General features: G+C 35.9%; 5 protein-coding genes across 10 annotated transcripts; 1 reads left to right on the top strand and 4 right to left on the bottom strand.

Moving 5' to 3' along the window:
• Window positions 1-900: 900 nt before the first annotated feature.
• Window positions 901-7180, bottom strand: LOC140981277 (LEC14B homolog). 5 transcript variants are annotated; one of them, XM_073447636.1, is made up of 11 exons: window positions 7056-7180; window positions 6569-6678; window positions 6108-6493; window positions 5906-6025; window positions 5327-5404; window positions 4648-4830; window positions 2854-2931; window positions 1958-2133; window positions 1606-1764; window positions 1413-1473; window positions 901-1285 (listed from the first exon to the last, which is right to left on the bottom strand). In XM_073447636.1, the coding sequence occupies exons 3-11, from the start codon at window positions 6474-6476 to the stop codon at window positions 1094-1096; spliced, it is 1416 nt and encodes a 471-aa protein (XP_073303737.1). In that variant the 5' UTR covers window positions 6477-6493; window positions 6569-6678; window positions 7056-7180; the 3' UTR covers window positions 901-1093. The 5 variants fall into 5 exon arrangements, with proteins under 5 accessions (XP_073303737.1, XP_073303734.1, XP_073303738.1 ...); XM_073447633.1 differs by having other exon boundaries at window positions 6108-6503; window positions 6578-6678; window positions 7056-7179; XM_073447637.1 differs by lacking the exon at window positions 7056-7180 and having other exon boundaries at window positions 6569-6856.
• A 162-nt stretch (window positions 7181-7342) lies between these two features.
• Window positions 7343-8264, top strand: LOC140981268 (uncharacterized). Of its 2 annotated transcripts, XM_073447621.1 has the most exons (3): window positions 7438-7455; window positions 7658-7741; window positions 7884-8264. In XM_073447621.1, the coding sequence occupies exon 3, from the start codon at window positions 7894-7896 to the stop codon at window positions 8074-8076; it is 183 nt and encodes a 60-aa protein (XP_073303722.1). In that variant the 5' UTR covers window positions 7438-7455; window positions 7658-7741; window positions 7884-7893; the 3' UTR covers window positions 8077-8264. The 2 variants fall into 2 exon arrangements, 1 of the variants encoding a protein (XP_073303722.1); XR_012176065.1 differs by lacking the exon at window positions 7658-7741 and having other exon boundaries at window positions 7343-7455.
• A 648-nt stretch (window positions 8265-8912) lies between these two features.
• Window positions 8913-15522, bottom strand: LOC140980573 (uncharacterized). The gene is made up of 8 exons (XM_073446476.1): window positions 15193-15522; window positions 14034-14570; window positions 10917-13207; window positions 10561-10830; window positions 10407-10487; window positions 9715-9826; window positions 9570-9636; window positions 8913-9210 (listed from the first exon to the last, which is right to left on the bottom strand). Exons 1-8 carry the CDS (start codon window positions 15305-15307, stop codon window positions 9120-9122), a joined length of 3564 nt encoding a protein of 1187 aa, XP_073302577.1. The 5' UTR covers window positions 15308-15522; the 3' UTR covers window positions 8913-9119.
• A 690-nt stretch (window positions 15523-16212) lies between these two features.
• LOC140980436 (uncharacterized) lies at window positions 16213-18962 on the bottom strand. The gene has a single exon (XM_073446245.1). The coding sequence runs from the start codon at window positions 18614-18616 to the stop codon at window positions 16313-16315; it is 2304 nt and encodes a 767-aa protein (XP_073302346.1). The 5' UTR covers window positions 18617-18962; the 3' UTR covers window positions 16213-16312.
• Window positions 18963-21283: 2321 nt separating this feature from the next.
• LOC140981465 (superoxide dismutase [Cu-Zn] 2) lies at window positions 21284-24366 on the bottom strand. Its single transcript, XM_073447876.1, has 8 exons — window positions 24195-24366; window positions 23125-23213; window positions 22932-23033; window positions 22706-22801; window positions 22354-22385; window positions 22188-22263; window positions 21831-21884; window positions 21284-21563 (listed from the first exon to the last, which is right to left on the bottom strand). The coding sequence occupies exons 2-8, from the start codon at window positions 23198-23200 to the stop codon at window positions 21541-21543; spliced, it is 459 nt and encodes a 152-aa protein (XP_073303977.1). The 5' UTR covers window positions 23201-23213; window positions 24195-24366; the 3' UTR covers window positions 21284-21540.

Below are 24366 nucleotides of genomic sequence, written 5' to 3'. Positions count from 1 at the left end.
TTTGAGCTTCTTGCTCAATTTGTGAAATCCCAGCATATAATAAAATGAGAAGAAGATGAAAAGAATACGAAAAACAAAGAATGGTAAAAATTACAAAGAGACCCGACTGAAATAAATCACTTTTTCCACGTTTCAAGATCAATTTAGCATGCACTACTATCAAAATGATCCAAAAGAAAAATCCCAGTCAAGTCGTCAACCAGAAACAGAATCAATTGCAAGTCTTCAGGTCAAACAAACACATATAATACCAACATAAAAATGACTAAAATGTTTCCGAAACGTCAAATCATTGATTCAAGACTCAACCAAACGTAATTTTAAACAAAAAAATCAATTACGTATATGTTCGATACTCAGAAGTCACAGAGAAAGAAAAACCAGGACAGGCCGGCGTTGTCTCATATTAGTAAACATGTTTTTCTCGGAAAAAAACGATTAAAATTATAAAAATCTATACATATTATAAAAGTGTGAACCAAGGTCAAAGTTTTTCTATTGTGTATTGTCAAATTTGTCCTTAGTTTGTACATACAGGAGAAATTTAGTGAGGATATTTTTGTAAAATCAGTTATTATGATCAGGACAAAATTGTCAAACTACATTTATACTAGATAATTATCAAGTTGCTAAGAAAGATGAAACTCTAAAATTATTTGATTTTTATTTTCTTGTAGATGAATTGAACAAACTTTTTTCACAAAANCAAAATTATTACACAAACATGGGAATATTTCTTTATTCTTATTAAAATTATTTATTAAAACAATCTAATAACTCCCAAACGTTCGGTTCAGTGGCAATCCAGCGAGCTTTGATCGAAATATAAGTTGCTAATATGAAATCAAAACTCAAATTTATCATGTCCGGTAACTGTAAAAACCGAACGAAAATGATAGCTTAAATAATATTGTAAATTGCAATAAAAATAAATGACTCGAACTCTACAAGTTTGCAATGTCCAACGAATTTAGTAAACAAACACACATTATAAAATCATTTATTATATTTGAAAAATGCCATAACCATACACAACTTTGATCAAATATGTATGGTGGCTATGAACCTTAAATACACCTCACAGAGTGCACATTCAGTAGAAAACACGTCGCCTTCTTCTCGTTCGTTTCACGAGCATCGAGTCTTCGCCTTTACCAGGAAATTCCCAACCGGCGATGATCCCATCCCATGAAGAGCTAACGATCATAGGATAGCAAGGGTGCCAGTTGCAGTCTCTCACAGGTTCACCATGAAAATCGAGCTTTGCAACTTGATCCCCACTTACCTATGGAAAAAGAAGTCGGTGTTGAAAGAAGAAGAAACAGAGAGTAAGCAGAGGAAAGAGAGATGATATTACATCCACAAAAATATCGCAACATTTTAAGAGCTTTGATTAAGTAGGTGCTGCTTACCACGTCATATATATACACCGAACCATCAGTCGATCCTGTGTAAATATACTTTTGGCCGGTGCTGCCAGAGTCACAGAAATATGGAAGGTGAGTTTGAGATTTGAACACAATGCGCAGAACACATTATCAAGACGTCTGAAGTTCATATTTTGCTTCAAGAACTCGTAACAGCAACCATAGCTAAATTAATTACCTATATGCTGGTGAAAAATAACAGCGTATGAGGGTGCACAAGACCGAATGACCTCTGTATGTTGCCAATGAAAGGTCATCTGGATGTCTAAGATTTTTTGCTTGTTCTGGATATTCCATCCATCGGTAATCCCAGTCAGCATAGTGACGTCTTGAAGTGCTATATTATAAAAAATTAATACTTATTACCGAGTCTTATCATAATCTGAAAAAATATATTGAATCAGCATGGAGGAGTCGAGATATTAATGAATGATTGCTCCGTAGCATTATTAAAAAAGAAACAAAAGTACGAGCATATTTGTTTAGACGTACTAGTTGATATCAAGCAAAAATATGTAGTTTAGACGTACTAATTGACATTGGACGACATTTTTCTTATATCCCAGAGTTTGATGGATTGATCCTTTCCATTTGAGATAAGGTAACGGCCATCTCCACGGGTATCAATAAACGTAATGCCTTCTAAATGTCCAATAAGGACTCCAGCTGCTTGTCCTCTGTTTATAAAGCAACGTCTGTCCCAAACCTGAACAATCAATATATTAGAAAATCAACACTTTGATAGTTGAGTTACAATGCAAGGATTCAGTAAGAAACACTTACAATTCAGATTGTGCAGATATAAATTTCATCGTTAATATCTACGTGCAAGTTTCATCCTTACTAGGGCCAGCACAATGGCCACATACGGGCTTATTTTTTAGTTTCAGACATGTGAGTAGAGATTTGGTCAGATGGGTGTTGATATTGGATGTGAATGTTGTCTGGTACAAATAGATGTCATATTGTTTTGCACTACACAGATCGCAATGTGACATTGAAGCCACGGTAAGAATCAAAAGATTTGAGTATACAACAACAAGCCCTTGGTCTTGGGTATCTAATTCAATATCAACTATTGGGTTCCAATGACAGTAAGTTGGGATAGGAGTGGATTTCCTGTGTGGCTCTCTAATGTAACCTTTTATTGTGACTTATAAAGCATTCAGCTTCCCCGGAACAAATATTTAAAGACATTGCATTGGAAACAAATTATTCAGAATGAAATCAGGCATGTTTCTTCTCTCCAGGGTTTAGGTATATATACTGCTCTAAACATGATAATGTGTAGTACACAAAGAACACAACTAGTCAATAAAAAATGCTTTTAAGCTAGGGATGAAAATTTGAAACTTATTTCCTCAACCACAGAGGAAACGGAAAAATGAAAGTCAAACTTCAAATTCGATAACCATACAAACATTACCTTACAGAGGTGATCGTCACTTCCAGAATAGATTATATGACCACTTTCATCTGCAAAACACACTGCATTGACATCCGACTGAAAAAAATTTGCATGTCAAATTAATACTCTTCATATTCATCACAGGAACTGACAAGTGTACATATTTCAGCACTGATTAACTCCATAAAAGTAAAAATAGTGAGCAATCATAGAACAACTAGCCCAAATAGTATCAACCTCAGTAATGACGAGTTGATGGAATTGTTGTGATCAGGTAAGACCTCAAAAAATTCATTTTCTTTTCCTATTATCCTCTTTACCTTATATTGAGCCACATCACATATGAATGACAACTAAATTTCTTTTCATAATTCCACCCTACCAAGTACAAACCTTTGAGAAAAGATTTAAGCATTTGATAGAGAAAGCCAGAGTGACGAGAAAAAGAAAATGAAGAATCGATGGCAATATATGCATATGAGAAGAGATTTATAGTATTTAATTACGTTCAGACATATCGGTAAATTATATAGATCAGTTAAGAAACCAGCGAGTCCTCATACTTAGAAATTAGAATTATTTTCACTTTCAGAGTGAATTATTCTACTTTATCCCAGTATCCCTGACCAACTATTTAATGTGTAAAAATAGTAATAATATTATAAAGTTTTTTTTGGGTAAAAAAGGATCAAAGATAAAAGAAAAACCAAACACCTGAACTCTGGACAGTTTTAAACATTACACAAAAAACTTGTTCACAATTGTAGAACATGACACCCGCCATATAAATAACTAATTAACTATAAGTAATGGTGAAGCACAAGTCATATATTTTTAACCACACAACAACTTAAAGTCTCACGTTTCAATCACTTTGCCACATACGCAGCAACACAAGGCATGGACAACTTTTGCTCCCCAATAGTCGTTGCAATTTACGACTTACAGGAATCGAAAATGTGATTTTGGTATTAATACCAATTTTAAAGCCAATTGCTCATCACTGCACCAAAACTATAGTCATCGATGACTATTCAACTGGAAACTTTTAAACAGTATAATAATCTAAGCATCATGTGTCAATCCATTGTAAACATCACGGTCCGGATGTTCATTCATGGGTGTGAGGGGTGTTAGATGTTTCACAACGGCTGAATTAAGTTCTTGGAAATTTTATATATGGACTCGGACAATCCTCTTCCCAGGAGCTAGCTTTTGGGGTAGAGTTAAAGACTAAGTTCATAATCTTAACACAATCATTCTATCACTCCATCACATAGACAAACAACAAGACAACGGGAACGTCCTTAGCCTGACGAGATGACGGTTCCTCTCCTAAAACATAGCATCCTCGCTCTCTTTATATGACTTTACTAATAATTTAGAAAATGGGATACTACATTAAGGAATAAGAATATTTGACAAAAACTGGATACACAGACATATGGCTCATTATTCTGATAAAAAGGGGACGGTCAGCCAAACTGGATGGAATCTTCTTTCATCCTTCCCCATTTTTTTATGCTGCTTCAGCACCCATAATTTTCAAGAGTACCTCATAATCTCTATCTTTTACAACACCCGGTGTTGCTTGCCACAATCCATTACCAACAGAAAAGATCATATTTCATAGGATGGAACTTGAATAAAAATATTAGCTACATCTCTGCTATCACCAATAAAATCTCTCATATTCAACTTAATTAACGTGTCGAGTGCCTATCAATTCCATTGTTAAGGTGTAAAAGATCAATTTGATGGGATTGGAACAAGGAAAGACGTCACATCATAATCAAAGAAAGCAGTGGTTACCATATGAGCTGGGATTCTAAGGTTGAGCCTTTTTGCTGCAAGATCATAAACATATATTGCCTCATCACTGCTAGCTGCCACAAGCTCTCGTCCGTCATTTGAAAATTTCACAGAGAAGATGCCTAAACTATACTCATCGTAATTACCAATGTCAGCTGAAAACTCCAAACCTTCATGAATTTCCTGGATAGAAAAAGTAAAAACGATGTGTTAGCCAGCAACTCAAGGCACATGTATGTAAACCATGCAATGTTATATAGACAATGCTACGTAGAATTAGACAATAATCAAAGAGTTACATCATTTAATTGCAGCAAACCAAGCATTAGAATATTTGTAATTGGTACGTGCATCCTATTCATATAGAAAGGTCAAATGGTGTAACATAATTCATTTCATTAGCGTACATCTAAACGAAAATGTCGATAAATGCCTGCTTCTTGGTTGGAGTTAAACATGTTCGTTTTTCTGTTAGTCAGCTAAAAAACGGTGAACTATGTCTCATTGAATCCAAGAAAATATGCATACCATAGGTCAATAAATTTAATTAAAAACACCAATACCAAAGGCCTAGAATGTTCAAAACGTGCAATAGTGGAATACTAACTCTTAGCAGGCCAAGAATAGTTGCTAGCGGTTTCTATACGACGAAAGGAGCAAAAGAGCTAGAAATACAAACCGTCACATTTGCGAGGGACTCTTTTGCAGCAGATTCCACATTGACAATATGCGCTATTGGTGAAACACTGGAATAAACCTGTGGAAAGAGGCATCAATCCCAATTCATATAGGAAACCTCTGGCTGGAAATGGAAAAAGAAAAATGGAACAAGTTTCACCAAAAGTAATCTGATTGCAGTTCATAACTGATAAGTTGAGTAAAATGGTATAAGCGACAGAAACAATATCATGTGTTAGTTATCAGTCAGATACATATGGCCTCAAAAGCAGCAAACCGGTTTCTTATGGAACTTAAAACAAAAAGAAGAGTAGAGTGGAGCCTATAGAGAAAGAAAGAAGCATTGTATCCACCATTTTCTTATTTCTAGAAGGTGCAATGCAGGCTAAATGCGTTAATCTAAAACTAATTCATTACTAGCATGTTTACAAATTCACATCGTCTCTGTTCTATACAATTATCCTTTCCCTTTCTGACATGAGAAAAAACTTATTAAGAATTTCCATAGATAATATCATAGTAACGAAACACACACAAAGGTCAACTACACACATTCTTGGTTAAAATTTAAAAGGCTTACAAGGAATCTTCGATCCGGGGAAAGAGATGCATCAGTAATTGTCCATCGCAAACTCCTAGCCTGAATATCCTTGTGAATTTTCCATCCCAAATCAACATCGTAGATTCTAATGTGGCTATCCTGTTCAGACCAATAAGGGTCATAAACAAACCGAGGTATTTCATATATAAGTTCTAAAGCTCAACCCAAGCACTGAGAATACCTGAAATCCAGCAATGAAAAGGGACCCATCTGCAGAAAACTGAGACACATATGTACGACTTCTCATCTGATCGATTACGGAAGGGCCGTTAACGGGTAAATATCGGCTCAACACATGACATGCATCTGACGTTGAGAACCTCCCTCTTCCACTGTAATTACATTCCCTGCCCAGCAACATTTTCACCGGTGAAATGGGTAATCTTGCCTTGCCAGGAGATGTCCTGCTCAGATGCTCATGTGGAGCGGACTTAATTTTCGTGAGTTGCGAAAATTCATCATCACAACAACCACGCGACGGATTTCCAATTCGTCCTCCGGCCTCATTCGCACCTTCAGAACCATCAAAATACCTCCCAAACCTACTCATTCTCTTCTAAATCTTTTCTTCCACTAACTGAACCAATGACCAAATAATAAATAAATAAATATATACATTTCAAATATAAAGAGAACTACAACTACTGTAACCTCAATTAATGCCCTTTCAGTTCCTTCACCGAAGAGGTTACAAAATCAGCACTTCGTTAAATAAATGAACAAACAAGCCGTCGAAATTCACCAAATATTTCCTGCAAAACACAAGTTCCAGCTAGTGAGAGCTTGATCACTTAAATTCTTCAGACATCTCCTCAGTCTCCACTTGCAAATGTATCTGACTCCTTGTGCAGTAAAAGGTTATCAGCGTGATAAAATAAACCAAAATCCAATAAAACGGAATAATAAAACAGATAAATTGACTCTAATTCTCTAGTCTGTATGCCTTCAACCAAAACTTCAACAATAAGCTAAAGATTTCTGCCTTTTCATACCGTCAACCAAAGTTTTCAACTTGTATTAATGAGCTAAAGATTTCTCAATCACAAACAAACAAACTGGTCAGACCACGTAATCAGTGACCCAAGCACTCGAAGAATTATAAATTTTTGCATACTTATAAATTTCTTACCTTGAAATAGGCCGCGTCGAGTTTGATCAAAAAACAAAATAGTTCATCAGATTTTCTTGGACCAAATTAGAGGGGAAGATAAAATATATTTGGAAGATTGTGTACGCAGTATGCGAACGGTTGGGTGTCACCGTTATTTACCATGGAAGGCGAAAGGTGGAATCAGTGGGCTGTTGAACCATACTAAGGCCCATGTATTTAAGGGGAGTAAGCCCATAATTTATGAACTCTGGACTTAAATTTCTACATAGCCCAATTTAAAATCCAATGGGCTTGAGCAAGTATAGATTTCCCGGCCCAATTCGTATCGTTAAATTCCCCCCTGTCCTTCCATCCTGCCAGTATTTGGCCAGCTGACTGACGCTAACTCCTCTCCTCTCTCGCGATCTCTTTGAAACTGGTAATTCTCTCGATTCACGCGCGCGTTCACACACACTCTTGCACCCACGATGTGCCGATTGGGATGAACGTGTCGTCGTGTCTATCTATCATGTGCATTACGTGTTTGATGTTATTCCTGAAAGAGCATTTTATTTGATGCATGGAATTTTGATGCCACTTGCTAAAACCTGAGCTGAAATTTGATGAAAATTGTTTATAAGTTTTTTTCCCTATATCGGACACTGGCTACGTGAACTCCATGTGGGAATATATTATTTACTACCTTTGAGTTCTCAGGTGTTTCTGTAAGTTCAAGTTTTTCTGCTTCTTGACTGTTTCTGGTTAATCATTTGGCTCCGTTTTAAAGTTCATTTTTTGGAGTGTGTGTAAATTTTTTATGTATTTTGGATATCGAATCGAAAGATGAATCTGTTTTTGGCCAAATAGTAAAGTGATAATGGGTGACAAGAAGAAGAAGGCCACCATGTTGGTGAGGCTGGTTTCGGCTGCCGGGACTGGATTCTTCTATGTGGTGAAAAAGACCAAGAGGCTCCACACCAGTAACATCAAACTTGAGTTTCGAAAGTATGATCCTCGCGTGAACCGCCATGTTCTGTTCACTGAGGCGAAGATGAAGTGAGCTCGAAGGTTGCGAGTCGACATGTGGGTTCTCGATCAGGTCATGTCTTCGGCCTCAAAGAACACTTTTTGTTTTGTTGCTCGAGTGTTTGTTATGTGGACTAGTATCTCAGTTTTGGAGTTTGGATTATATTCGAGGCTGTAAGATTTTGAAATCGCCAATCCTTTTAATAGAAACATTATTGTTGACATAGATTTCTCGGTAATTACAGAAAATAAATCTGGGTTCAATAATTTGTCCATTTTTTTTGGTCCACTGACTAATAAAATTTTCATCTTGATACGATAACTTCTCAAAATCGGTTATTTTGATCAATATACCAGCATGATCATGATGTTCAATTTTGACAAGGATGTTCCGTTTTATTCGGAAAACACTGATTAAGCGATGGTTTACAGTTGATAAGGCCCAAATTTGGGGATTTTTTTGACTTGGATTTGATGGTATTAAAAATATGGGATTGAATTATTATTATTTTTTTGAAGATATGACATAATTTAAGTTACTATTGATTTCACTAGGAAATCACGATATCTTCAAATTTGTTTCCCACATCAACTTTATCCATCACTTGATTAACATTTTTTGGGCAAAAATTGAACATCCATATGATAGATGGAACAAAATAACCGATTTTCAGAAGTTATTGTCCAAAAATCAAATATTAAAAAATCAATAGATCAAAACAAAAAAAAAAAGACGAATCATTGGTTCAAAAAACTTATTTTCTCTGAATTTATTTGACAAGATTAGAATATTATATTTATTCTACAAGTATAAAAGATCATACTGTCTAATCTTGTGTTTCATTTTTTAAGTTAATTGTTTTACACAAGTTTACAAAATGTTATAGCTAAACCATGTATCTCACAAATAAATATTTATTACACATATGAAATACGTTATACAATGTATTATGTTGTGTGCACACAACACGTACGGAAACCAATAGTATTAAGAAAGGGAAAAATACTTGACTAGTACACACTAAAACATTTCCAAAACTATGTGCAGGATGCTATGTTGCATGAAACAAAGGGGCCTCATCTGCGTTTTGTTACAAGATTGTGTTTGCTCTTACTCACCCATATTGAGGAGCGAGTCTTTTTGACTTGATCTACAAAAAGACGATGCCTGCAACAGAAATAAACAAAAATTAAGACACAAACAGATCTCTGGCAGAGTAGTAACAAGAACTGCAACTTAAAATTTCTGCTATACTTGGTTATAACCTCTGCTACACATGTGTACTAAATACTTAGCACATGTCTCACACATTAACATTCGCCAGTCACCACGTTTCATGATAGAACATGTCACAAAACATCCATCATCAGAAGAATACAACTAAATGCAGCAGAAAATTTGAACGGAAATAAATGAATCATTAGTAAAGTGACAAGTCGGATTCTCTGGTCAGTTCCAATCCAAGTGGTTTACTACAATAGCAAGATTATAATGGCGCATTCAGCAATAACAGGAAAGAAACAAACCTTTCATATTCCAGCTTCTGTTTAACTATTCCATTCAGTAGTAACTCTGAACTGTAAACAGGGCCACCTGCATATAAATGGTTATTAAGTGGTCATCTATACATCACATTGAGTAGCGATAGTTATTGAAGGTATGTATTTAAACCTTTCTCGAGAAAAGCTATACAGATGTCATAGTCTTCTTCACAAGATATAATCAAAAGATCGTCTGGAAGTTTTTCATCTTTCAATGCTGATCTTCCAAGTCTCTCCACCGCCTGGTAAGAAATGCACCAAGTATCATAATCCATTCTAAAACGGTTTCATGCAGAGCATTCTCTCATCATTCGCCATTGCACTTAGCAGAAAAGTAACAAGTCAAAGAAGGTGCATGAAACCTTATACACTGAACGAAAATACACAGAGCAAATATTTCTTAATGTGTTGTCATGACATGGATGCAACTGAAATTAAATCCTAACACATTCATGCGATAATCAATGATAGTCTATTAATAATACAGGAGACATGCTAAATTATGAGATCTTAAAATCAAGAAGTCAAAGAGGAGCTTTTAACATAAATCCAGAGGCTTAAAATCATATACTTGGCAATAGTTTTAAGATCTAGTCAGGAGGTACATGTATACTTTAACCACCCACCAGTAGTCATGGAAATTGATTGCTCGGTTTCTAGCACCTTGGAGTGATACACCCACCCCGAGAATTGCTAAGAAGTATACAGGGGTAAGTTAACTAACGCTAACTACGCACAGGAAGTGAGAATGTAAAACACTCGTAATGAAACAACTAAGCAGAAAATTATCGGAAAAGAAAAATCACAAGAATGATCACATACCAAACCACGAACTGCCTTGACCAAGTTTGTTATAATGTCTTTACCAGGCTTTGTATTTGGGGTGACAAAAACTTTTTGACCCTGCCACCAAAATCATTTTAAGTACGTATGGTTAATTAGTGTATATCATTTTATGCGACAATCAGATATATACCTGTAGAAGGGAATGTTGACTAGCTCTTGACAGAGAAACAGGCATACTGAAGCCAAATTCTTTTTCTCTTCTTGCATCTCTGAGAATGTAATTTTTCTCATTAACAAAACAGCTGGCTTGTCCACAGCTTTCAAGCCATAAGTGTGTGACTACAGGTTTTGCAAAAGCAATTGCTTCAAGCATATTTCTAGTGCGGACAAATTCATCAGCTACAAAATGTGTAGCATCTGATATAGAAAAAGTGTCTGAAGCTCCCAGCCTAGCCAAAACCTGTGACAGAAAAATGTAACCAAATAACTAAAAGTTTTCCACCAACTTGAACGAATTAAGGAATCAAATTGCAAATTACTAAATACCTTTTTCTGTTGTTTGATAACATCCACATCTAGGTGCTGGCTAAACAAGACTCTAATATTTGCAGAATCTTTCCTCTTTCTCAAGTCTTTCATTTCACTAAATGGTACTGATGTGTCGGTCATTAAGCTATTAATTTCTTTTATAAGAGACAGTCTAGACAGGTTCTTCCTGCAAGACTGCTTGTGATACTCATCCCCCATACAGATAGGAGATACATTGCTCATTGGTGTCTCACAAGTAGCAGGTGTAGTACAAGTTGAAATGGATGTTTCCAATCTTTCACTTGGAGATGCATCTAGCCTGTCAACAGTTTCTGCACCTTTAGAAGACTTTGAGATCTTCCCACCACTCATCCCATCACATTGCATAGATGTGCTGGAATCAACTGCATCATTTAAACTTGTCATCACCTTCCCATGATCAGAACCTCTATGATCAACATTATTCCTTGTACTTCCATTGTCTCTTGATCGTTTTAAACTTGCATTACATTGTGCATCATCTTCTTCCTCATTTAAGAATGTCTTTTGTCGAGTTCTTTTTAAATCTAGAAGCTCTAGTACAGATCCTTTTGGTTCTGACGAACTGGCCATACCAACACATTTATTTGACTTCTTAACCATAATTGATCTCGCCTTTCTAACACTATTCATGGTACCCATTTCAGCATTTTCATCATTGGCAGTTCTACTTTTTCTGAGTACACGAGCACTTATCAAATCATTTATCTCCTCCCTCGCATGCAATGCATTTCCTGGAGCCTTTGAGCCATCCAATTTTTTGCCTCTCCTAGTTCGATGAGCCACAGGCACAGAAGAATTTAGTTGCTCCACCAAACAACGCTTGGTTTCAGGTTTTTGACCCGTCAACTCCACATTCTGATATCGATCAGTCTCTTGAATGGTGCTCCTTTTCCTAGCTCTTCCTACCTTCTGCTCTTTCATTCTAGGAGGTATGGTGCTCGGGCACTCCTTTCCGTATAAGACAAAATCATCATTGACATCTGTAAGCCTGCTTTGTTCTGCTCTCCTCCGCTCCGCATCACACTGCTTCCTAATATTTTTAGTTTGTTTTCCAGATGAAAGAGTAGAGACATCACCCATGTTGCTGCTGGTCCTCATCGCATGTTTGGCTTGTCTAGTGACAACTCCAACACAATGATTTTCTGCAGATGCCTTTTTAATTGTGCCAACACCTTCATCAGGAACATCGTTATCAGTGTTCACTGAATGCAACTCAATACAAAAAGTTCCTAATGCTTCCGCAGCCATTTGAGTATCAGGACCTATATTTTTCAGGTCTAAAATATCCCTGCTACTATCATTTTCAGTCGACTTGTGCCCGGATCCCCTGTTTGACTGATTATCCAAATCCTTAAGATTCTTGGGCAACACCTCATCTCTGCAATGGATTGATTTTCTTTTTGCTCTTCTCCTCCTATGCAACATCACCCCTGAATCTGGGTAAGTTGGGTCTCCTAACTTATTCTTATTGGAAGCTTGCTTCTTTTCCATTCCATGATCTCCACGGGTCTTGAATTTTATAAGGTCAGCACAACCAGATTTCCTAGTTTCCAAATAGGTTCTCTCCTGTGGATTCCCCTTGTCAAAGAAGAGTTCCTTTTTCTTCTGGAAAAAATCTCCCCCACCTTCATCTTCGCGGGTATCATCCCAATCATAAGCTCTGTATTCTACACCAGTGCTTTTGAGAACAGAGTTTTTTGTCAAATCCAGAGAACCTTTTACTCCATTGATTACCTTTGGTTTTTCTGCATTCTGAATTCTGTAGCATTTGCTTTGATCATGCTCCATGACATTAAGTTCAAGAAACCTGTCCACAACCTCAAGTGCATTAGCTTGTGATAAATCTCCAGGTTCCTCAGAGTTGACATAGCTTAACCCAGCCAAGTGATTTTCAGATGCATCTAACTCAGATGCGTTAAGATTGGGATATGCCTGGTTGTTAAGCTCTGACTGACCAACTTCAACAACCCTATCCTCGGCAAAAAGTTTCCTCATAGTATTACTAACCATGTGTTTAACTGGATCTCTTAGTTTTTCACTGCTTTCATCATTCCCATTCCAAAGACATTCCTCATTGTTCTTCCTGCCAAACTTAAACAAATCTCCACTAAGAAATGTACCTTCTTGCTCACACCTCCATTGTTCCAAAGAAGATTTTTCACTACTAAAGGAATACAAATTACCACTACCTCTTCGGGCAAGAGCGGCCAAACCTGAGGCTCTAACTGATGCAGCACGAATTGAGGTAAAATCTCTGCGAAAAGATCCTGAAACAACATGTTATTGTAACCAAGATAAAAAAAAACAACAGCTTTTATCTGCACATATCAGAGAAAGTGAAAAATTGTGACATGCCTTTAAGATCACCACCCCCAGAGAAAAGCATACACTTTAGGTTTATAATAATTAGAAGAATTAACTGAATGGAAAGAACAAAGCAGTGGGGACAAGGCAGACAAGATCTTGCCCGGATTTCATTCAGCTGTTTCCCTGATGGAGAAAGAACGACGGACCGAAATACAATTTTAAAATATCAAAGCAAATAGTGAAAAGGAATAAAGGATTAAAAATACAAGTAAACAATATGAAGACAAAAATTTTGTGAATGCGGAAAGCTCACTGTACAAGTACATAGAGCAACACAGCTTTTCTACTTTCCATGTGTTTGTTAAAATACATAATGGATTAAGTTACAAGATAAAACTTGCACTATTATTGAGCATATCTGTTTGTATTGACTCCTTCGTGTTTATTTGAATGTGTAATACATAAATAAGCGATAATACATCAAGAAGTTGGAAGACAAAACATGGTTAGCTTAAAAATGAACTGAAGAAAAAGAGTAAGAAATACATCAAGCAATGAAGAGGGAAAAATAACTTGTGATTTCTGGACAGGAAAATTCCAGAGCATAAAGTTAGTTTTAATACAAGGGGCAGAAAGGGAGTTTCGACACGGTCCTAACAAAATAAAAAGTACAGGTAAATTGAGATGATAAAACGACATGAAAAAAATTAACATAATACATTAAATACTTACGGACTGAGACCAGAAGATATAAATAAATGAACCGGCAATCAAAGTAGAAATTACCTGAATGATGTTCTTCAGCAGTGAAGCAATCAAATGGTGTTCCACAAACACTGTCACCTGTAGCATCCACCGTATTCACCTGTGTGGCCAGATCCCTGCCATGTCCCTTCAAGGAATCATCTGGAGATAACTGCTTAGTATCACATCTGACCTCGGTTTTATCTGCTTTGTCATTGTCACGAACATCAGAATCTTCATTATTCTTTGCATTAAACAACTCAGTAGGGATATCATCAACACAATAAAAATCATCCAACACTTGAGTTTCACCAGATTGATCGAGCAACTGAGTAGGTGCATGATCAACATAACCAAAATCATTCAAAACTTGAGTGTCCCAGGCAACATCCATCAACTGTGTTTCCCCAGGTAGATAACTCGCCTGAGTCTCGTCAGCAAGATCAACCAACTGAGTTTCCCCAACAAGATCCACTAACCGAGTCTCTAATGCATCTTCCAATAGAAAACTATCATCGACAGGCATTGTACCAGAGGGATAGTGAAAATCATCATCTCCATCAACTCTTAAATCACCACCTAATGTACATGGAACAAAGAAAGGTTAACTCAAAGCGATGCAACAGCAGGAAGTTTTTCCAAATTCCTCGAAGTTGGATCTCTTACTTGAATGAAAACAAAATGAATTTATTCATTGTCCCTACCTTCAACTCACAATAATAGCACTAAGAAAAAAAGTTACTCCAAAATAGTTTTCCAGAAAACATAATGTTAAAAATCCAAGTTGCATTGCTACTATGAGCTGTAGTTGTTATAATGGTAGGCACTCGTTTGTTGATCCAATTTATGCATAAACATGTACATATATATGTATGTATATATTATAGACAGCATAAACCATAATTTGGACATCGTATGTCCCTAGCAATCAACCCTCGGTAAGCACCGGAAATTAGACAAAATCCTTTCCTAAGCACGTATACACAGTCTTCTCTTATACAAAATCACAAATTTACGTAATATAAATGTGGTTCAGCTCACGAGGCTGGGATGGGGGTGTAAGGATTAAATTGGAAGAATTTGGTATATAAACCCTGTTCACAATTAAAAAGAAAACATAAACCTAAATCTACAATAGCAAGACAGTCGTGCATCAATTGGAACTGATGGAAATTACAAACAAGAGGAATTGAAAAATTACCTGGAGAAAACTGACTTTCAACTTGCTGCGTCTCCTCGTTGCTCAAATATTTATCCAAACCATCCTTTCTTGAATTTATATGGTTTTCATTTTCTGCACCCCCTAAAGTACCCATTTCACGCGAAAACAAGAGCAGACCCGATCTTTCCAACCAAAAACTACTGAAAAATCTGTTAAATTCTGAGCTTGCGGGGAAGACAGAAAATCTACTGATTTAACTACTGGGATTCTCCGAATAAAGAAGATTCCACTATGTACGTGGGGCGGAATAAGATATGGAGGGAAATTTTAGGGCGAAACGTGAATTAGGAGGGAAAGGCAGTCCGTATAAATACGGGATTATATTGGAAATTGTTTCTAAATTTTTCAACAATTTTTTTTAGTTTCTTTCTTTTGATAATATATATATATACATTTTTATTTTTATACACATGTCATTTACTGATGAAGTTACACTCACCTATGAGATATGATAAACATATAAAAATTGAACATCAAAGTACGAGTGTCACATCATCGATGCTCACATAAGTGTGTACGGTGTGTTTGCAACATATCAAAACTGTATATATATAAATATGTACGGTGGACATGCAATATATCAAAACTGTGTATATATATAATATTTAATAATTTTTCAGTATTGTCACTTTTTCCCTCAAAGAAATTTATTACTTTTTTTTCAAAATTTTGGCACCTTTAAATTGGTGATCCATTTTACTAAGCACACAATTAAACTGCATTTAATTAATAGGTTGGGTATTATTTTCAACAATTTAGTAACATTATTTAACTAAATTTGTTGTTTTTTCACAACCAAATACTTTTCAAGTGATTTATGAAATCTGAAGTATATTTTTGTAAATATTCATCTACGTATTCGAGCTCGAATTCGAATACTGAAGTCACACTCTATGCGTGAAACTTCTAACAATTCTCATACCATGTGCAGTTTCGAGTGCCTTGTGTGTGCTGGTTACGTAGCATACCAATACAATGATCGATGAGAAGCAATGCTAATGCAAACCAAAATTTTGACTAAATTAAATGTCAGTAGCCTAAACGGTTGCAGAAAACAAGTCCTGTGCAGCAAAAGACAAAGCATTAGGCCTACTGAATATCAAGACAACAAGTAGGCCGGCAAGGCAGCCGGATCGAGCTCCCAAAAGCCTCGAAAGATGCCACCCCATTCGCCCGTTAACCGGAAAGCAGGAATCTGATGTGAGAATTTGATCAGCTCATGCAATTCTATCTGCCTTCTTGTCATTTCTTGCCCTTCACTTTGAGGCTTGTAAACCAATTTGTATCCCTCAACCGCCTCAAGAGCTACTGTCTCTACCCATTTCTCGTTTACCTCCGAGATTTCGAGAATGTCGTATTTGCATTCCGGCAGCTCAGAACGTGAGATTTTTGGACTCCATGGCTTGTAAAGAGCCCAAACCTCACCTTTCCGCGGGAAAATAGAATATTCATTTCTCTTGGGTTCTATTTTAACTTGATGCGAAATGGCAGCAGCATCGATTTTGTGTCCTTTTCTATATTTATTAAGCTTGAATTTCCCACAAGAAATGGGCATGTTTTTATCAAGAAATCCTATGCTTCCATGTGGTTGTGAGGGGATAAGCCAGATTACATGTAAAGTGAGCTCGGGCAATGTATTCACCTTTTTAACCAGACCATAATACTTAGGCAGGCAATCTTCATCACTGTATACTGCCCATAACTGCCCAATTTTGATGTTTTCTGGTGACTTCTCAGCGTTGAAGTCATGAAATTCAGAGTCAAGAACAGTGATTGCTTCTGGATAGGACGAAAAGACAGAGGTACTGGTGTAATTGGGAGGCAATGAGGCTGGATCAAGTTCAAAGCATCTTTGGGGAACATCTGGCCTTTCATTTCCAGTCATTTGGATTGAGGGAACCTTGTGAGAAAATCTGAACATATCCTTCACAAGTATCGAGTTTATATCTGTTTGCTTCCATGTAACACGTTTAAAAAGTGAAACAAAGCCTTTGATCTTGCTCAATAATGCAACTTTTATGCCAGTATCACCATCATAATCTGATAAGATCTCGACTAACTCGAACTCTAAGTTCTCAAGTCTCTTCGGATCACAGTGCCAGCTGATATCCCAGTTCTTGAAAACTGCCCAAGTCTCACCCTTTCTGGGAAATATCTCGTAAAAGCTTCCTGTTTGAAAATTTACTAAATGTGAGAACACTGCATGATCTTGAATGGTCTCAGTTTCTCCGAGTAGGAATTTCCCACAAGAAACCGGCAAGCCCTGATAGAGCCACTGGAGTTCTTTTTCGTTATCTGAGTACGGTTCCAACCAAGTAATCTGTATCTTGAAATCTTCTGAGATGATTTTGTTTACCAGAGCATAGAATCTAGGCATAGCATCCAGTGTATCATAAGAAGCCCATACTTGTCCAATCCCAAAACAGTTTTTCATCCTCTCCTTTTCGAAATCACTGAATTCTGGGCTTGTATATTCAAGAATTATTTGTTCTGGTGCAATCCCAGGACTTGATTTAGCTGAAAACTCATAACATTTAGCAGAATTCCCTCCTTTACTCCCTGATCCACCAAATTTCTCCTTACCTTTTCCATTGTTCTTTTTTTCATTAAGCACTCTCACCTCATCAAAACTCTTACTCTCTTTCACCTCGTTCAACTCCTGTTTAAAGTTAGACGCATAATTATCTCTAATTTTGCCTCGTGTGTCAACCTTCTGTGCAGAAGCAATGAAAGATCCACCATTCTTTGATCTTTTCACATTAGGACCAACTTTAGCTCCGCCATCATAAAAACCATTTCCACCTGCATTATCACCAACTACTCCAGCGTTTGAAGATCCCATCCTTTTCTTGCTAGTATTCGTCATTTCCTCAGTTGGGCTTGACCTTTTCACCTCATTCCTTACACAGTCAGAAGAACTTCCAGCATTAGCCCAAGTACTGTTCGGAAACTCTTGCGAAATCCAGCTTTCCCACTCTTCTAACCTCCCATGATCATACAACTTAGTGTTCAATTTACTCCCATTAGATCTCCGACTCCATTGACTTAGAAGTACAGTTTTAGCCTCCCCGATTAGCCGGAAAGCATCCACTGCTCCAGGAAACTTGTTTTTATCAGGATGTAGCATCAAAGCCATGCTACGGTACCGTTTCTTGATCAAATCATCATCAGCAGTCCACTCACACTTCAGAATCTTGAACCAATCCCTCTCATTTCTATATCCAGTTTTCTCAGCAGAACAATGCACTTCACATACCAATATCATCTGTTCAACATCTTCCACATCAGAATAAAGCTTCTGTGCTTTAACTGCAAATTTCATGCCACCCCGAAAGTCCCCACTTTCCATCTTCCTCAAGGCAACATCTTTCGCCCTGATAGCCTCTCCCTTGTTACAATCCATCAAAAAGCACAGTTCATAAACAACTCAAATGAAAAATCCTCTCAAAATCCTATAACAAGAACTGCACAGTACCCAGCAAACCGCAGAATGCAATTCCTACTGAGAGTTTGAAAAATGGGCTAAAAGACAAAGCATGAACAGTAAGCGGTAGTGCGAGTAGGTCAATCGTCAGTCCACAATCACTAGAAACTGGAATAAATAATTAATATTATTCAAGCTTTTTTTACCAAGAACCCGAGCTATAATTTAAATACTCTTCCTGGATAGTGGGATATAAATGAGTTATCAGGGAAGGAATCAGGAATTCAGTATTCCACCCATGGCCGCCCACTATGTGAAATCATTTATCCTGTTTATAGTATGGAGTATTCCATAGGGAAAAAACCAGAGTAATTTTAGGGTTTACAAGTGTAAAACCCATGCTTTGACGGCGGTAACAAGAAAATGGGTTAAACCCGACCCATCAATAAATGTTAGGGGATGCAAACGGGTCAACCCATGACCAACCGAAATCCAAGGATGCAAACGGGTCAAATCTCTCGTTGAGCGCCGTATATATATTATCAATAACTAATATTTGATCCAAGTGTCAAAACGGATTATTTGGACAACATTTAGAGGATTGAGAAATTATCAATTCAACGCACTTATATGCTGAGACGGATGAGTCAACCTGCCGGTTTTAGTTCTACTAGTTGGAGCGAGACGAGTTGAAACGAATCTATCACGATCTAACATTTGAGTAGACGAAACAATCCGACAACTTAATTTATTTTAACAACTCTACATATATGCACAAACTGTACATTGTTTTTTTTTTTTATGAGAATCTTACATTTGATTTATTCAATTTTTATATATAAATCAACACAGTGCTATAAAACATTAACGTAATATAGTAATTATAAAAATTGTCAAATACTAAATGATAATTATAAAAATTGTGAAGGGAAAATTGTAAATATAAAAAATAACAGAGATAGACAAATAACAAAAAAGATATCATTAACCACTATCATGTGACGCTTAATATAGTTATAGATTATCATTATAACGTTCATGAGATTTTTTTTTAAAATCGATTTTACAGATTTATATATGTAAGACTCAAAAGAAATATTTTCATATAAAAACTAATAATTTTTTTATAGAAGTATCAAAAATAAACCCGACCCGCTAACTCGACACGGGACGACACGAAAAATATCAGGTTTGGGTTTATTGTTTTTGGGTTCGGTCGAAACGGGTCGAACCTGAATGCAAACCCGTAAAAAATTCCCGTGTGGGTTCGGGTTGACCTAAAAAAATATCGGGTCACTGGGTGACCCGAACCCACTCGACCCATCATGTTTTTATTTTAAAAAAAGTTTTACACATTATGAATTTAAACTGAAAATATTATTAATTTAACTGAAAAAGAGTTTTACACATATTAAAGTTATTTGTTTTACTAATATTTTATTTTTGTAGAAACTACTGAGTTGAGGTTGGATGATTTGACTGAAAATATTATGAATTTATTCGTAAATGAGGATGTTGGATCAAATAATGCTGCAATAGATGATTGATGATTCTAACAATGCTATGATACCTAATATTGAAAAGTAAATTAAATTTTATAAATTAATAATTTTTGAAAACTTTCTTCCTTTCATATTTTAATTTTTTTAAATGTTGTTTAGAGGTTTGACTTCTACAGACAAATGTCGAACAATGAAAAAGTCAGAAAACAGAAATGGAGCTTGATACTTGTCACTTGAAAGTTGAAAATTATTTTGTAATGTTTGAAGACTTTTTAAAGAGCTTTTGTTACTATTGTTATTATCTGTTTTGAATATTTATCTAATGATTGTGTTAAAAAACTAATACTACACATAGACAACTAAAATTCTATTACACACAATCACAGCATTACACATTTTTAATGAGAAAATTGTGAGGATATTATTAAAAATGTTAGTTATATGACAATAAAGTTGTATAATAAGTTATAAATAAAAAAATAGAATTTTATTCACTAAAAATGACAAAAAATAAGTAGTTTTTGAGTATTTGTAGATTGTTAAGATATATGGATATTGTTGAAATTGAATGAATAATAATACAAATAAATATATGATCAAACTCTCCCAATTTGCATCTTAGTTTTGAGTTTTGTTTCCTAAAGTGTTCATATCTCCTTTTACATTCTTCATAAAAAATTATCTTTAATTTTATTTGTAAAAGTTAATTAAAAAATTATCTTGTTTTAATTATAAAAAAAATAAACCATTTTAAATTTTCCTTGCCATCCAATGATATTGTATCTGGTCGGATTACATGGGATCTTAAGCGAGTTACTTCGGGTTCAAATTCGAATTCGGTTCGAGTTTAGATTTTTTAGGTACTAATATGCTTCAACTCAACCCAATCCACCCGAAGTGACACCTTTAAATGTTTATGTATCAAATGGAATATGAAATTAACTTATGAAACGAGTTTGTTTGCGTGAATCACATGCGTAGTTGGTGCTTCATCTTCATTGTGTTTCGGCTACATCCTCTCCAATAAAAACAATATTGCAAATTAACTAAATTCTAAAACCTCGGGTTCCAACAATAAAGCTATGGGATCAAAAATCTTCTCAACTCGTATGCATACGCAAAGCGAACAACAAAACCCAGACTCGAACACCAACGCAAAGGTTTAATTTCAGACAAGGCATAGCTATTACAAGAACATCAGAAATAACAAAATACTCAGTTCGAAAACTGGATTGAAATAATAGATCCAAAGTTTACATAGCACACTGAAACTTGTCCATGAAAACAACTCTTTATTAATTACCCAATACATAGCAAATGATAATGGACGATTCTCACGGGTTCTCAAGGGTACAATTATAGGTAAGCTAAAACGAAAGCATATAGCATCACCAGCTGCTTTCAGCCCTGAAGTCCAATGATACCTGCGTGACAACAGCGTGTGTTATCAAGGATATACCAACAAACAATATTTAAATTCAAAAATTAATTAGGATCAACCAGGTTAGGTATCCATCTTCGGCTTAGCTCACATTACTGTAGACATCAAACTAATGCCACTAACTCGTTTGGAGCAAAAGTACATAATATCACATGATAAGCAATTTGAAAATCCTCTTTTCTGATTGTTTATGCTGACAATTTGATAGATTATGTATATTTCAAATGGAGGCTAGGATAAATTTTCTCACCGCAAGCAATCCTTCCACCAGCATTTCCAGTGCTTTTGCTAAGTTCGTGACCACCTGACTCAACAATGGAGGATTCATGAGATAATGACATATAGTTAGGAAAATAAACAAAAACCATTCAAATCTAAGGACAAAGGGAAAAATATGAGATTCCTGAAGTTTCATGGAGACTTCCAAATAGAAATCGCATTTGCAAAAATTCAACTAATTCAAACAGATTGTTGATTTCGTTCTTCCAGGGAAATGGTGGGTTGTCTCATTACTGATCGAGATAACAACAGAGAACTTGACAATAGTATTCCGTTTTCTCTTTTCCTCGCCTCTCAAATTTTTTAATTAATGAAATCAAAACACCACCTTTTCCAAGATCATCAGGATCAGCATGGACAACCACAGCTCTTCCAATTATGGAATGTGGTCCTGATAGTGGAATCTGAAAAGTGAAAAAAAAAACTACTTGAGACATTTAATGCAGAAAAATAAATTAAATTATTCGTGTAAACTGGTAGCAAATAAAACAGACCTGCTTGTCGACAATGGTGAAAGCAGCAGTTCCTGAAACATTTTAGAAAGAAAAAAGATGATTAACATACAATCAGACTATCGGAGTCCTGAATGCAAGCAAGAATGCCATGATAAGTAAGATGTTCAGATATCACACCGTCACGATGAATGTCCCAAGTGGATCAGACACTATGGCAGGAAGAAAATATGAAGAAAAAAAATCCGAAGGGGAAAAGTAAAAAAAAAAATTTCCGCTTTTGCTATTAGAATCTCAACTGATCTTCCCTTTATGAGTAATTACAGACCACAACACTTCAAGACAATGAATGAGCAAACAATGAATTATTTATCATGAATGTGAAGGTAGTCACCATCTTCTCCAACTATAACATTCCCAAGGTCACCAGCATGACGAACTTCATCCCCAGGAGCACCATGCTCTTTGCCAGCTGGATTGAAATGAGGTCCTGCAATTTAAATTAACAAAATATGAATATTCCAACAAAAGGAAAATGTAAAACAATAATAATATAAAGTGAAGCCAACAAATTCGTATCATATAAATACAGTAACTATGAAGATTGCAAGAGTAATTACCAGTTGACATACAACCATTGGTGGTGTCACCAAGGGCGTGCACGTGAAAGCCGTGAAATCCAGGTTTAAGGCCAGAAAGGTGTCCAGTCACAGTAGTAGGACCTGAAGTACGAGACACAAACACTATAAGTTTCTTACCATTGAAGATAAATACATAATGAAACAGACAGTTATTTGCAAAAATGAAAGCTACCATCTCCTTCCTGCAAAAATTGGACGGTGCCACTAACACCCTCGCTGCTGTTGAGAACTACGACTGCCTTCACCATGGTTGTATGTGATCTGAAACAATCAAAATAAGTTTTCCTAGATGGGTCATATGTGGAAAACCAAACAGAGAGTAAGCGACAAGTGAACTTTCAAGCATCCATAAGAACATGATTTCTCAAGCTCGGTTATTGCATAAAAACTTCACAGGAAGACTTTGATAGTGTAACTGTAACCACTGTCAAATGAAAACTATGCCAGCTGAAATTTTACATTAAAATGAGGAAGAAAATAGTGATCAACTTCTAAAAAGCATAAAAATTACAATCATTTTATTGCCATTTACACTGTACATGAAATCTTGAGCTCGTCATCTCCTATGATTTGCGAGTAGCTCAAACCTTCAGAGTTTTACTATAACAAACCATATTTCCCACGAAACAACAGTTCCAGAAAGTTAAGTGCAACCTTCAGATCGTGATCCTTAATTGAATTCTACCAAAAAACTCGATTCTCTTTTCAAGAGAAGTACAATTCTCAAAAAAAAACATGGGCAACACTTAATCTTAATTCAAACAAGCCAAACCCAATTAACACGACTAAGCAAAACAAACGAACCATCAGATCAATAACAATAAAGCTAATGATGAGCTCAAACTAAGGTCAATCAACCAAAAACCATACAATTACTAATTAGGTCAAAATAACAGGAAATGAGAAACTCTTGCTCAGAAAACTATACCCCAAAACTGATTCTACCCAAATGAAATGTCAAAAAACACAAATCATAAATAACACAATCAAACACAACAGATCAACAAGCTAGGAGATCAAGCTCGTGTGAATCCAAGAATCAAACTAAGACAACCCGGACCGAAACATAATCCATCAAACCAAAAACGTCACCTAAAAGTAAAGGGGGAAAAAAGCAAATCGCGATACAAGGAACGAAAACAACAGAAACAGATTTATCTCAGAAACGATAGTGGAAATCTAATCGAGAAAAGTGAACGATAAACAAGTGAATTGCACTTCTTCACTCTTAATAAATTTTACCTCAGAACACCCCTTCTGCAACAGAGAGTAGATAGATCGCAGAGTAGATTGAAGATTGTAGCTCAAATTCCCCCAAATTGATGGAATGAAGTCAGCTGTACTGGTAGGTGGCGATTTATAGGAAATTCAACTTTATTTATTTATTGTTTATTTTTCCTTTAAATTTGAAAAA

The sequence above is a fragment of the Primulina huaijiensis genome, chromosome 7 (genome assembly GCF_012295235.1).
Source record: "Primulina huaijiensis isolate GDHJ02 chromosome 7, ASM1229523v2, whole genome shotgun sequence".
NCBI lineage: Eukaryota > Viridiplantae > Streptophyta > Magnoliopsida > Lamiales > Gesneriaceae > Primulina > Primulina huaijiensis.
Note: the sequence above shows the minus strand (reverse complement) of the source record. Positions and strands in the feature narration are given on the sequence as shown.